The sequence below is a fragment of the Rana temporaria genome, chromosome 10, assembly GCF_905171775.1.
Source record: "Rana temporaria chromosome 10, aRanTem1.1, whole genome shotgun sequence".
Taxonomy (NCBI): domain Eukaryota; kingdom Metazoa; phylum Chordata; class Amphibia; order Anura; family Ranidae; genus Rana; species Rana temporaria.
Window position 1 is genome coordinate 96,942,650 of NC_053498.1, and position 15,500 is coordinate 96,958,149.

At 40.2% G+C, this 15,500-nt stretch overlaps 1 protein-coding gene across 2 annotated transcripts in view; it reads left to right on the forward strand.

Moving 5' to 3' along the window:
• Positions 1-15,500, forward strand: part of TTYH1 (tweety family member 1) — a 202,848-nt gene that overhangs the window by 165,826 nt on the left and 21,522 nt on the right. For both annotated transcript variants that reach the window (XM_040325776.1, XM_040325777.1), the window contains exons 7-11: positions 2,917-2,992; positions 7,832-7,887; positions 10,866-10,958; positions 13,581-13,673; positions 15,002-15,144. In XM_040325776.1, coding sequence (XP_040181710.1) covers positions 2,917-2,992; positions 7,832-7,887; positions 10,866-10,958; positions 13,581-13,673; positions 15,002-15,144 — 461 coding nt within the window. The remainder of the gene's footprint in view (positions 1-2,916; positions 2,993-7,831; positions 7,888-10,865; positions 10,959-13,580; positions 13,674-15,001; positions 15,145-15,500) is intronic.

A 15,500-nucleotide genomic window follows, 5' to 3' on the forward strand; every position in this document is an offset into this window, starting at 1 on the left:
GCTAATGGGGGGAGAACTTTATATTAAAACTGTAAACTTAAAAACAGAGGGATATTAAACAATGTCACAAATAATCGTTTAATTCAGGGTACACTCGGGTAGACACCACTACTTCTGTGATCTCCAGTTGCTTGATGGTCTTGTGCTGAGTGGTTGGCCTGATGCACTGTGAACACAGGAGGTCTTCCACTTGGCACAGGTGCCACTCGAAGAACGCTTTGCATTTTTCCAAATTAATGCATAGTGTTCTTTGATCGGACAAGGTAAAGTGCATTATGTCACCACCCTGCCTCTTCACCTCATCCAATCAGAGAACTCTTTGCATTCATTCAGAGCGGCTGCTGAGTGGGGACCCGGAAGCAAGTGTAGATTACTAGAGTAGTCATGTCTATTTCAATAATTTCCAGCTTCCAGGGCAGTGTTTCTCAACTCCAGTCCTCAAGGCGCCCCAACAGGTCATGTTTTCAGGATTTCCCTCAGATGAAACGGCTGTGGTAATTACTAAGGCAGTGAAACTGATCAAATCACCTGTGCTAAATAATGGAAAGCCTGAAAACATGACCTGTTGGTGCGCCTTGAGGACTGGAGTTGATAAACACTGTTCCAGGGGCATTGGCCAGGTATGGTATGTAAATAGATAGGTTGGTCCAAGCTGTCCAATGTAACTATGTAAAAATATATCATACCTGGAAGTCACAATCAGAAGGGTGGAGGGAAGCTTAGAGGCAGAGTACTTTGTAGCTTACAGAGTGAGTTACAGTGGAGGGATGGCACAGTACTTTACTGTTTGTAATCCAAGATGAAAGGGAATCTGCAAGTTTCCAAAACATTTATTCTTATTTTTGGACAGTATAATGTTTTTCTTTGACTGCAATCTCTGGAGTGTTGATGTTCCTCATATGTACTGCCCCTTTAAATGTTGACACCAGAAGACTTCTCACATGTCTGAGCCTTGCAATATGCCATTGACAATTTGCACTCCCAGAAAAGTTTCCTCTTGCAGACACCTTACTGCAGTTTTCCCAAAATGGAAATATAGGTCTAGTCCTCAATTTTTTTATGAATCATTATTTGTCAGCAACTGTGCTATGCCTTTCATTTGCTCTCTGCTGGGGGGGGTCCTCCCGCCTCTGTTCTATTCTTTGTCCTGCTTGCATGCCCATCAAGCTCCATGAAGGGAGATCATTTAATTGGTCTATTTTATGTGCTGGGTCAGTGGTTTCTCCCACCCCTCACCCTCTGTCGCATCTGTCAGTTTTAATTAGCCTCCAAAATGAGGTATTAATGCAGTTGTACTAAACCTGAATCACGTTGCCCATTTCACAGACACCTTTTCCTCCTCCCCAAGCCACATTTAACTCTCTGTGGGTCTGAAGTTCAAGTTCATTACTATTATGGGAATAGTAGAATAAGAGAGGGGGGTTCAGTCAATGTAAAGTGAAATGTGAAAGCGTTCATCTGCTCAGTCTACTGGGAAAACAGTGGGATGAAATGTTCACCGTCATGCAAAGATCACATTACGATGGAAGCGGAGATGGCCTAATCAGCTCTATTTTCTCTCTCACTTTGCATGCTATAATAACAATCTGAGAAAATATTTGCATAACTTTGCAAACAAGAAAAAGTAAAGATTTTAGATTCGGTTGGATGCGAGTAGGTTAAATCACTTCTTACACCTCTAGGGAACAAAACTACAAAATTTTGAGGTAAAAAAATGTGTGATCAAAAAAGGATTTCTACAAAGAATTATAAAAAATGTATGTATAGTATAGTAATTTGGAAATTCCGATACATACGAATTTCCGAATAACAAAGAAAATTTGTCTGAATTTTAATTCGGAACAAAACTAACTGCACATGTCTAACAGTCGCTCACTGTTGACCTTCACTTAACTAACACACAGTCTTTCACTAGACTTCAGACTCCACTGGATCCCCTGAGCTCTTCCACTTATAGCACTCAGTATGTTCCTCAAGCGCCAACCCCGCTTCCCTGCTGGGTCCCTGGCTTGGCACTCACAGATACTCTTCAAGCGTCACCCCTGCTGACCCGCTAGGTCCCTGGCTTGGCACTCGCTGATGCTCAGCATGCGCCACCTCTGCTGTCCCACTGGGTCTCTGGCTTGGCACTCGCTGAAGTTTTCCCACTCCTTCAGCTTACTCACAGTGGTCTCAGATAACAAAGTGGATGGTCCCTTAGTGGCAACACCTTCACCTTCTACCTCCGACCACAGCTGTTTCCCCGTCTGGCTGAACTGCTTATTCTGGTTGGACTGCTGGCCAGCAGTCCCAACCTAACGCTGCTCTCCCAATCCTGGAAAGGCCCTCAGGCAGCCTAGCAGCCATATATCCCCAAGATAGGCCTCAGGCTTCCGGCCTAGCAGCCCGGGGCAACGCGACACACGTCCACCCAGACAACCATCCAAGTGGCACAGAACCCCGATCACCTGACTCCACCCAAATAAATAGACTCTCCCAGCAGGCCTAGGAACCAAACAAAATCCCTGTACATTGGCTGAGACACCCCATTCATGCATGTCTGAGCTTGCAAAGCCCTTGCCTTATCTAATGTCACCAGCATAGTGCCACCTGGTGACAATTGATCTTCTAACAAGTAGCCATGAATTTGATAGCAACTCTGCCTAAACATCAGGTTGCTACATCCACATAAAAAAAATCTGGCATGCCAAGTTCAGTGTCTGCCGGTATTTTTTCTGAATGATCCTATACTTGATCCCAATTAAGTATGCCATGGGCATAGGCATCCTGATAGAGGTGCATTAAGTAAGCTTTCTGTCTTTGCACAATTATAGTATATCTTGGATGGTGGTAGCAGTTTACTAAGTAATCTGATATGGTGCCTATAGTTGCTCTTTAATGAATGTTTTATTTGATATTGTTATATAATCTCTACAGGGATTAAGTGATTTCTGTTTGGATCCAGATGAGTATATGATGAATCAGACTCAGGTGATCACAAACATCAGTCCAGGTAGGAAATATATATATTTTTTTATAAAGATGTTATATTATGCATTTAGGAAACCTATACTTGTCAACTTATTATTCTGACAACAAATTGATTAAAAATTTTAAAACTCAAAAATATACTTACAGAGATAGATAATTAAAGTAACACTAATTTCTGTGTGTAGATGTATATATATATATATATATATATATATATATATATATATACACACACAATATACATACTTTAATAGAATATATATATATATATCAGCAGGTTACTGCACTGCACCTGTACATGCGTTATGTTGCAATTAAGACTCCACAATATGAAGATTATCAAAACCAAGTGCCTTTCCAAGCTTAATTGCTTTTATGTTGTTCCTTGGTATATGTTGGCAGTGACGAGTTCCTTGGTATATGTTGGATGTGATGGTTAAGGTGCAGCAGACCAGGGTGGTAAGTGGTGTGGGCGAATCCAAAAGGTATGCATGAAGATCTTGTATATGACTCCTTCAGTGGCTGTGACACGAGTCCCAGGGCGTACTTGAAGTGATGCGCTGGATATGACCTCACCAAGGAGAGGTTCAGGAGTTTACGGAGGATGTTACAAAGAGGCAAAAAATACAGTTAAGCCTCGTACACACGACCGAGTTTCTCGGCAAAAACCAGCAAGAAACTTGTTGTTTTTTTTTTTTGCCGAGGAAACCGGTCGTGTGTACACTTTTCGACGAGGAAACTGTCGAGGATCTCGTCGAGCCAAAAAGAGAGCATGTCTTCTTTTTCCTCGACGGGAATGGAGAAATTTGGCTCGCCGAGATCCTCGACAGCCTAACAAGGAACTCGACGAGCAAAACGATGTGTTTCGCCCGTCGAGTTCCTCGGTCGTGTGTACGAGGCTTTAGGAACAATTTAATGAAAATAGATTACAGATCCATTAAGTAGTAGATGTGTATGGATTATTCAGGAAAAATAAGGATATTGTTTAGAATAACTTTAGGTAGATCTATGCATGTTCAAAGTGGGGCCACTTGGTAATGTTGGAAAATCTGCATACAAACTTACAGTAATCAGCAACATTAAGCCAGATACTGTAAGGACAATTGTGGCTGCTCATGTGTAATGTGTTCACATATGTCAAACCCCAGAGAGCGTTGCTCAGTTCCACAATGTAATCTGGAGTCAGCTGGCACAAATTAAGCAAATCAATTTAGAAAAGAACATACTACTGTCCATGTGGCTACAACAGACCCATACTCAAACTCATTCCCATGGTAACTGCATTCAGTATAAATATGTATTACACTTATTAAAACATTAATCACTAAAAACTAATGCTGGCACCACCCCATTAAAGAGCTAGCAATCAGAATTAAAGTATAGTTTCCTAATCACATTCAGTCTGGCTTCAAAGTTTATTTATAGCTAAAACTTCCTTATTTAGTTTTTTAATGGGCTTAGACCCTTTTATTGATCAATTAAAGAAAAAGCCAGCACACTACCCATGAAGCTTAAAATGTTAGAGGTAAAAATACAAAAAGGGTCACAACATTATAAGAAATTAATAAAACAAGGAAATATACTGCGCTAAGAAAAAACTTGATAAATAAAAATTGAATTTTAAATGGAAAGCTGCACACCTAAAAAAACATGTGATACTCATGTAAACAGAATCAAGAAAAAGGAAAGGTAGGTAGCGCTAAAAATAAACACACTACTAAAATTAAGTGTAGATATGAATATAAGTTAAACACAACATGAGTCAGTGCAAACAAAGTGTAAATATATATATAAGGTTAATACCCCTCCCAAGAGATAATAACAAATAACACGCAAAATAATAATAACAAATTTATTAAATTAGTGTCCACTGATCATCCTTGAGATTTGTCTACAACTTCATTGCAGTCCACCTGTGGTAAATTCAGTTGATTGGACATGATTTGGAAAGGCACACACCTGTCTATATAAGGTCCCACAGTTAACAGTGCATGTCAGAGCACAAACCAAGCCATGAAGTCCAAGGATGTGTCTGTAGAAAGCAAGGGGGTTATGGGACTTTAAATGAGGTGCACAATAACATGCACCTCTATCCCTACATCAGAAATAAGAAAGGTTTTTTTGGGAGTTTGAGTGAGACACAAGACATGGTAAGACGTGGTAAGAGAAACTTTTAAATTGTTAAATTGGCATATAAACCAAGCATGTCTTATAAACATGTGATACTGGTTGAACATGAGTATTTTTTTTTTTATACAAGGCAATGGCATACAAAAAAGAGGAATTAATATATATACATGCGTGCATCATAAATCGCATAGTATCCCATGGAAGTAACTAGTATAAAAAGCAAAATGCTTATTCAAATTGTCTCTAGACCGCCAAAACAGGATTGTATCAAGGAACAAATTTAAAGAAGGGTACAGAAAATTTTCTGCAACATTGAAGGTTCCAATGAGCACAGTGTCCTCCATCATCTGTAAATGGAAGAAGTTTGGAACCACCAGGACTCTTCCTAGACTCTTCCTAGTCAAACTGAGCGATCGGGGGAGAAGGGCCTTAGTCAGGGAGGTGACCAAGAACCCGTTGATGAAAACCTGCTCCAGAGCGCTCTGGGCCTCAGACTGGGGCAAAGGTTCATCTTCCAACAGGACAATGACCCTAAGCACCCAGCCAAGATAACAAAGTAGTAGCTATGGACAACTCTGTGAATGTCCTTGAGTGGCCCAGCCAGAGCCCAGACTTGAACCCGATTGAACATCTCTGAAAATGGCTGTGCACTGACGCTCCCCATCCAACCTGATGGAGCTTGAGAGGTCCTGCAAAGAAGAATAGGAAAAACTGACCAAAAATAGGTGTGCCAAGCTTGTAGCATCATACTCAAAAAGACGTGAGGCTGTAATTGCTGCCACAGGTGGTTCAACAAAGTATTAAGCAAAGGCTGTGAATACTTATGTACATGTTTTTTTTTTTCATTTTTTGTTTTATATAAATTTGCAAAGCGTTCAAACAAACTTATTTCACATTGTCATTATGGGGTATTGTTTATAGAATTATAAGGAATTTAATCCATTTTTGAATCAGAGTGTAACAACAAAATGTGGTAAATGTGAAGCGCTGTGAATATTTTCCAGCTGCACTGTAGTGCAGAATGGATTTTTATTGGTGTCTATGTCCCTGTGACCTCTGTTACCGAGTTAGAAAGTAATGGAAAATTTCCACCCACCTGTCCCATTCATAGAAGCCATGCTACAGCTTCTGTGAATAAAACAGGATCTAAGAATGGAGGACAGGCGGATGGTTGATAGGTCCACCTGCTCCATTCATAGATCACATTTCATTTATAGAAACTCTAGTACAGCTTCTATGAATGGAGCAGCTGGGTGGAGTGGGTGGGCATAGTCCATCTCTCTAGAAGTTAGCCTGTGACAGCCCCTTAGTTTTGTTAACAAATGCTGCACCAGAAGATTACAGCAGAAGGGCTGGTTGGGCATGGATGGAGAAGGAATTAAACTAAAATAAGAGCCATCAGCGTGAAGCCTCGTACACACGACCGGTTTTCCCAGCAGGAAATCTGCCAGGAGAGCTTTTGGCTGGGAAAACCGGACGTGTGTATGCTTCCTCGCAGTTTTCCCATCAGGAAAACAGCCAGGAATCCCAGCGGGAAAATAGGGAACCTGCTCTCTATTTTCACATCGGGATTCCCCGCTTTTTTTTTCCCACCAGATCTACTACTTACCTATGGGAAACACTGCGAGGCAGTGCCAATGGAGCACACACACGGCCGGGATTCCCGGCCAAAGCTCCATGGCAGTTTTCCTGCCGGGTTCTCAGCTTTCCCCTTGGTTTTCTCGGCGGGAAAACCGAGCGTGTGTACAGGGCTTAAGAGACACATCCTACTAAAGCCCTGTACACACGATCAGTTTGTCTGATGAAAACGGACCGTTTCCATCGGACGAACCGATCGTGTGTGGGTCTCATCAGTTTTTTTCCCATCGGTGAAAAAAAATAGAACCTGTTTAAAAAAATTCATATGGTTAAAAAAACGATAGAAAAAAACGATCGTCTGTGGGGAAATCCATCGGTCAAAAATCCATGCATGCTCAGAATTAAGTGGACGCATGCTCGGAAGCATTGAACTTAATTTTTCTCTGCACGTCGTTGTGTTTTACGTCACTGCATTGGACATGATCGGATTTTTAACCGATGGTGTGTAGGCAAGACTGATGAAAGTCTTCATCGGATATTTGATGAAAAAATCCATCGGTTCGTTTTCATCAGACGAACCGATCGTGTGTATAGGGCATAAGAGACACATCCTCCTAACTCCATTTGCACTCTTGTGCTGATTTTTCCGTTTTTTTATTGAGGATGCAGGTAGACTTTTATCATTCCCTACTCTATTTAAAAATAAAAACGTTTTGGCTATACATTCACTTTACCAGCCAGTGGTATCTGACAACTATAATCTCTATCTCTAATGGTTTCCCAACTGGTAGTATACAATTTTTGGTTTAGTACCTGTTCTTTCCCCTAAAAATCATTCCAAAATACTTTTTTTTAGGTAAAACCCCTGCTTGGTTATCGTTTACTATCTGTGTCCTGCAGGGGAGATTTTCCTTTTTTTGCTGACCTGAAAGAAATTGACAGTGAAGGGATTTCTCATTTTAGACAGGTATAAACTGAAAATGGGACCATATTGGGTAATATTTTTTTTTTTAAAAAGAAGTTTGTTTTACATACACTTTAGTTTTATTTGTTTGATTAGGTAAAATGTGTGCTTTGTGATCAGTGATGTTTGTGTCAAACTTATTGCTGATTTCCAGTACTTAAACTTTCTTTTTTTTCTTTTGTATCCTAGATATTTTAGAGTATTACATTACGTGTAACCAGGAAGTTACAAACCCCTTTCGACAGGTACTGTTAAATGACACTAAATAATTGTTAATTGTTTTTTAAATATTAACCACTTAAGGACCGGAAGGATTTGCCCCCTTAATGACCAGGTCATTTTTTGCGATGCGGCACTGTGTCGCTTTAAGTGACAATTGTGGGGTCGTGCGACCTTGTACCCAAAAAAATATAGCTTTCTTTTGATGGAATTTGATCACCTCTGCGGTCTTTATTTTTTGCGCTATAAACAAAAAAAAGAGTGACAATTTTTGCTATAATAAATATCGAAAAAAAAATATGTCTTCATCAGTTTAGGCCAATATGTATTCTACATATTTTTGGCAAAGAAAATCGCAATAAGCTTATATCGATTGGTTTGCGCAAAAGTTATAGCGTCTACAAAATAGGGGATAGATATATGGCATGTTTATTATTTATTTATTTTTTACTAGTAATGGCAGCGATCTGCGATTTTCAGCGGGACTGTGACATTGCAACAGGCAGATCGGACACTTACGACACTTTTTTTAAAGCTGTGCTGTCACGTGAAAAAGGAGTTCAGGAACATACTATATTTCTGGAAAATCAACAGATATTTTCTGTATTTGCAGTGTATTTGTAGGGATAACACATGGGGGAAAGTGCATGTATTCCAGCTGCAAACACCCCACCATCTAACTAAAGGTGGGGTGTTTGCAGATTGGTTATTATTCTGAAAGATCAAATCCTTTCTCTGGCTTGGTGCCTTGGGCTAAATGTAATCAGAGAATCAAGCACTGGTCCAAATAAATAATGCCCTGAATTATGTAGACTGCTTCCTACAGATTACAAATTCTGTACTCTATTTCGTTTTTTTACTGCAAAGGTCAGGGGAATACATTAATTTTTTTTATAATTTTGCCTTATTCTTTATTGGTTTTTGTACTTCTTTCTACATTCTGTGTCTAAGAAGATGGTAGGAGCGCACTATATTTCTGGCACATTGTTCAACTCCTTATTTTTTCTGTACCTGCAGCATGTTTAACAGATGGGGAAATCTCCATGTATATACTAGAGCTGTACTGAAGTTAGAATTTTTTTTTTCACATATGCTTTAAAAGAAAAGTGTCCCCCCTACCAGCCTTTGCACATAAGATTAAAGAGAACATACTTCCTGATTGTTGCAGAAAACAGCTTTTCTACCAGCAGACCTATCCTGTGTTGGCCCAGTGTTTACCAACCACTGTATTTATAGCTCTCATTTGCATAAGGTGCATATGCTAAAATTAAGGTGGGTTATTTGCAGATTGGTTATTATTCTCTAATATCAAACCCTATCTCCAGTTTGTTGCATGGGCCTGACTATAATTAAAGCTTCAAACACTGGTCCAAGTAAATATTACACCGAATTATGTATTGGCTGTTTTCCGCAGATTACAGATACTGTAATTTTTTGGTGCAAAAGGTGGGAAAGTCAATATAAAGGTTTCTAGGGTTGCAAGGGCACAGCAGTACAGGGCCATTTTGGTCCATTCAAGTACCTGTGTCAACTCTTGTGATCCTGTGAATGTTCCTTGGATCTTAAGCTGTAAATGGAATTTTGACGTTTAAACTTTGATCCAGTGAGTAGTACAGGCTCTTGTCTAAGACCTCGTGCACACGACCGTTTTCCTCAACAAAATCCATTAAGAAAAATGCTGGCAGAGCTTTTTTGCCGAGGAAAACGGTCGTGTGTATGTTTTTCGTCGAGAAAACTGTCGTGGATCTCGACGAGAAAAAAAGAGAACATGTTCTCTTTTTTCTCGTCAGGAGTCTCAATTTCCTCGTCGTGTTTCTCGTCGGGCTGGTTTACGACGAGAAATACGTTCGTGTGTATGCTAAGAAACCCGCACATGCTCAGAATAAAGTATGAGACGGGAGCGCACCTTTGGTAAAAGTAGCGTTCGTAATGGAGATAGCACATTCGTCACGCTGTAACAGACTGAAAAGCGTGAATCGTCTCTCAGCAAACTTTTTCTTAAAGGGTCACTAAAGGAATTTTTTTTAGCTAAATAGCTTCCTTTACCTTACTGTAGTCCTGGTTTCATGTCCTCATTGTTCGTTTTTGCTCTGATGTTGCTGTAATTCCTCTCTGTTCTGGACACTTCCTGGTTGTCTGTTTCCTGATGACCACAGTACTGGGAGCTTCTAGTTTCGTTTTCCAAACCATCACTTCTCTATGGCTCTATACAGCACAGAGGCAGGATACCATGCAAAAACGAAACTGAAACTACAGGTACATTATATGATTGATTTTTATCTATTTTTAATCGTTTTTAAAAGGAATCAGTTAACTATTATGTCTCTATACCCTGTAAACAGTCATTCGAGCAAAAAAAATGTTTCCTTTACAACTCCTTTAAAAAGGCAGTAACATGAGATTAGTAAAAGCAGCCCCAAGGGTGGTGCAAGTGGAATCAAACTTCCCCTTTATAGTGCCGCCGTGCGTGTTATACGTCAGCGCGTTTGAGAACGACAAGATTTTGTTTAGACAGTGTGTATGCAAAGAAAGCTTGACAAGATTCTCGACAAGCCTGTCAATAAATTTGTCGAGGAAAACGACGTTTCATTTACGACGTGATTCTCGGTCGTGTGTAGGAGGCCTAAGTCTTGTCCCTTCATCAGGACACATGATTTGTAGTTCTGTCCATTCAATTTCTAACTTTAAAACAGCCCACCAGACAACAGAGCCACATTGATGACCTGATTTTTCTGTACTGCAGTTAAGTATTACTGCTAGGTCACCTCCACATCCCCAGATCTGCTGCTCAGGGTGTTACAGTGGAGGATGAGAATAAGCCAAATTCAGGTAATTAGCTTCCAATAATAAATTTAATTTTTTTTTTTAATGAACAAGTACTTTATGTTTTATATTAAATAAAAGCTTACAATTAAACCGCTGCAATTTTTACTACAGAAAATGATTAATGCATATTTTTGTTGTGTATGTACATAGATAGGTAAATCTAGTTCTTTTTACACAGAAATTGACCATGTCACAGAGATCTCTGTCCAATATTCATCCTCAGCTTCATGGTTTGGAAAGAGAAGCAATACCACAATTTCCAACAGCAGAAGTAAGTACATGTAGTTTACTTTCTATAGTATAGTAGTTTGTTGCTCCATCCCTTTCTACAAAGCCATATAGCCCCCTAAACTTGGATTCATTAATTATTAGTTTATTTTACATTATGGAGCATTAGTGCAAGAGCATCTCTTAGCTCTGTAATGGGTCAAACGGTAGGGAGTTGCAGGATTTTTCAATGAGGATATCTTGTCAAACACATTTTACAGAACAGCTCCCACAAATACTTTGGTGCCCAAATACTAGGGCATTCAGGTAATAAACATTATTTAAACAAATGCCATCGACTATTTCGAGTAGGCTACGCAAAGTAGAGGACAAAAACAAAATGGAAGACTTAATACTCATGGCGCAGAATAAGCTTGAAAAGTACTCCAAAACATGGAGGCTCTGGAATCTGTTTATATTGTCTGATGAAGGGTTGACCTTACTCAGATCATAAAACGTTCTCTAGCAAACGCTTAGTCTGCCCACCTACACCATTGAAATCCTTCTCCGCTGGGACACCCCCCCTCCACTTTTCCCTTCCTCTATCCTCCACCAATCTTTTTCTATTTTCTTTTCTTCTTATTGCCCCTATGCATCGTTTTATGTCTAACAAAACAAAATGAAATAAAGCTATATTAGACATTCCTGTTATTTACATGTGGGCCTTTGTTACCTCTGTATGCAGATTCATTTGTTGGATAAATTATATATTGTTTGTTTGGAATTGCTCACGATAGCATTATGTTGATGTTATACCCGGGCTTTGCCCTCCCTGAGCTTTAATAAAAAAATGATATTTGATTTTTTTTTTATAAATAAACATTATTTATTTATGTCATGAAAAAGAGTTATGAATACTACTGGTTTGCATAGCTTACTGCTGGTAAATGTATTTAATGTAGGTATAATAGTTTGTCCCCCCTACACTACCGCAATCTAGACCACTGTGCTTAGGCTTAATGTGTCAGTATAGTCTTGCATGTATTTTTATCCTACTGTGGCCTAAAAATGCATTTACTAGGTAGTAGAGGTTTGACCTAGGAATGCAACAGTTTCCAAAATGGTACTACAGTATGTAGACTGAGTTGTAGTGATTGCCTAAAGTCACCAGTATATAAACACAGTTAGGGTGTTAGGGGGTCCATCCAAGATTTTGACTTTTTTTCCCAATAAAGCTGGTCCTATGTCACCCTTTGTAGTTGGAAACAGAGGTTCTGTTAATTGATTGTAGGCTGGTTTCTGCATATCTTGTCCCAGTGTGATGATGATTATGGTTGCACCAGATACCCAAGTACACTTCACTCCTAGTACAGGAGTTGTATTGGAATATCTGCACTGGCCTTGTTTTAGGAGGTAAAGGGGTTGATTTGAAGCATTAAAGAATTACGTGATTAAAGAAAGTCAACTTGTTGGTAAGAAAGAAAGATAGGGCTTTGCACCTGTTGTGTATTACCTGTAAATTATTATTTGCATTCATCAAGATATACATCTCCTGTTATTTAGGTCTGTTCACAGCTAAATGAGTCAGAGAGGTGAACCCCCTCTTATTTACTTATAAGTACTGATATAGAATTTCAGTTACAGGTAGTCAACACATGAAAAGGCAGTGTTGGGTTTCTAACTATCAATGAGCACTTAAGATACATTTTAAGTGATCATTGATAAAACCAAAGTTTATTCTTGTAATAAAAAAAAAAAAGATTAGAGTAAGCATTTAAATACTAAAACTGACCAAACAAATATAATTTCTCTTCTAAAGTCTTCATGGACTCTCCCAAAATCTCAGGCCAGGTTCACACCTATGCGAATTGAGTGCGGTTTAAACCGCATCTAATTCGCAGGACATTTCAAAATACATTGTTTCCAATGAGGCTGGTTCACATATGTGCGATGCATCCGCACTGCGTATTGCCTCCAAACCGCATGCGGTTTTTATGTCTTGCGGTGCGGCTCAGGTGCGAATTCAGTCCCATTATCTTCTATGGGTACGCATCTAATTCGCACATGTGTTCAGTTCTCTGCAGGAGTTTCTCTCATTCAGCTCAATACAATTCTCCCCCACTCTCCTCTCACCCGGAAGTTCTCCCAGGTCTCCAAATTCGCACCTGATCTGCAGCTAAACCGCAGTTGATCTGCAGAACACCCTCTAGAGAAATCTGCAACGACAACGCAGCTCAAAAAAGCAACGCACTAGTGTGATTCCGGCCTCACAGCCTTTTCATACTTCTCTTATACAGCTTATTTTATTTCCTGACCTATTTTGTTTGATGGTTTGCCTCTTTCTGGTCATAACTTTCAAGACAAAAAAATGTCACCCAATACTGTGTACATGCATTTAGAAGCGTCAAATGTTTTTTTCTGCCAAACTCTTCTGCTCCTGGATGTAATGGCAGTGTTTTTTTTCCTGCCTCTAAACTCCTCTAAAAGCCTATGTGTGCATGGAAACATAGGACAACATGCAAGGGTGTTTAGAGGCAGTAAATAATGTCAGATGCCAATAGGAGCTGCTAAAAAAAACATCCAGTGTTTAAAAGAATTTAGTGTTAGTAGTTGTTTTGCTTTATATTACACATTTTAGACATTAAGATAAGTCTGATTTTGCTCTTACCTCTTTTTCCTCAAACAGAAAAACTTATTAGTGGTCCAGGCCATGCTGAATACAACAGAGGGAAATTTTCATCATTTGGTTGCTTTGCTGAATTGCCGAGGCCTTCATAAGGTATGTAAAAGCTTGATCTGTCTCGTTCAACGTGCGTGACCACATGGGCATGGGTGAACAGCAGGTATCAGGGTCCGGGGAACCAGGCCTCCCCTTCATTTTCCATTTTTCTGAGAGAGCAAGAATAGAGGTGATAAAAAAGGAACAGAGGGAAAGAAGAGCGGGAAATAAGGAGAAGAAGGGATAAGAGAAATTGAACAAAAAGAGGGGGGGGGGTCGCACGGGCATGGGTGTATCAAAGCGCCCCAGAGGGCGTAGTCTACCTCAATGGGTATTCCAAAACCTGATAAAGTAAGCTCAGCTACCACAGTGGGGTGGTCGAGGTCATCCAGTCTCTCTGAGGCCACGTACACACGACAGAGCTTCTCGGCAGAATTCAGCCAGAAACTCGATCGGAGCTGAATTCTGCCGAGAAACCCAGCCGTGTGTACACTTTCGGCCGAGGAAGCCGACGAGTTCCTCGTCGAGCCAAATAGAGAACATGTTCTCTATTTCCTCGTTGTTCAATGAGGAAAGTTGGCTCGCCGAGATACTCGGCGGCTTCACACAGAACTCGACGAGCAAAACGATGAGTTTTTCCCGTCGAGTTCCTCGGACGTGTGTACGGGGCCTCAGTGATTGTCCTTCCTCTGAATATTTGAACATGTTCCATAACTGCCAGGTTTTGGTGTATACCTCCTGTCTCTGCTGGTTAAAGAGGACCAAATCCTCCATACGGCTTATTTCATCAACTTTTCCAAGCCAGAGAGCAATTGTCGGCGGGTGAGGGGACTTCCAGCGAAGAGGCACGCAGGCCTTGGCCGTGTCCAAGAGGTGACGCACGATCGACTTTTTGTAGACCCCGGCTGGCTGGTCTGTCGCATGGAGCAGGAAGTACGCCAGGTCATCCGGCACTACCCTCTCTGTAAATTTCTGGGTAATACGGCGTACCTCCTCCCAGAAGCCCCTGACCCGAGGACAGGACCAAAAAATATGTAAAAGTGTACCCCTATCTTGTTGACATCTCCAACAGATGGCCGTAGAGGTAGGGAAGATTTTATTCAGGAGTTCCGGGGTTTTATACCACCGTACGAGGATCTTGTAGTTCGTTTCTTGTGTTTTAGAGCAGATAGAGGATTTATGGGTAAATCTGAGTATGTTTTGTTTTTTGGCTGCGGAAAACTGAGTGTTCAGATCCCTCTCCCACTTAATCTCCAGAGGGGGTGATCAACATGGAGTACATCAGGCCCAGTCATTTTTTAAAGGTGGTTTGTGTGCTATTAAAAAAAAGAAAAAAAACCTCAGAAATGAATGCATTAAATATCTAAAGAGTTTTTTCTCTTTTACAGGACTATGTGGATGCTCTGAAAGGGCTTTGTTATGATGGAATGGAAGGCATCCTGTTTCTGCTTCTGTTCTCTTTTCTGTCGGCTCTCTCCTTCACAGCTGCCATATGCAGCCTGCCTCGTGCATGGAAACGTTTCCAGAACAGGTGAGTTACATTCTGACAGTCACACAGATCTCCTTGTGCACCATACTTATTGCAATTGCCATACATTTATGTTCTTTAAGATGCTTTATTTATCTACAGGGTATATGCATTAGGCATACATACAGTACAAGCATTATGACTTGTTGAACGGGCCATAAAATAACGAACGTCTCACGCACAAATTCACACACGATAATTACAATTATTTAAATAAACATATCCATGGGTGTCACACCGTATCAAAATTTTCAGGACATGTTTGGCTAACATAGGCTTGATCGTATTTGGGTTGAACCTTGTTAACCAGATTAACTCAAAAACTTAGGTTTGGTGCTTTGCAATCTTTCCATTTGAAT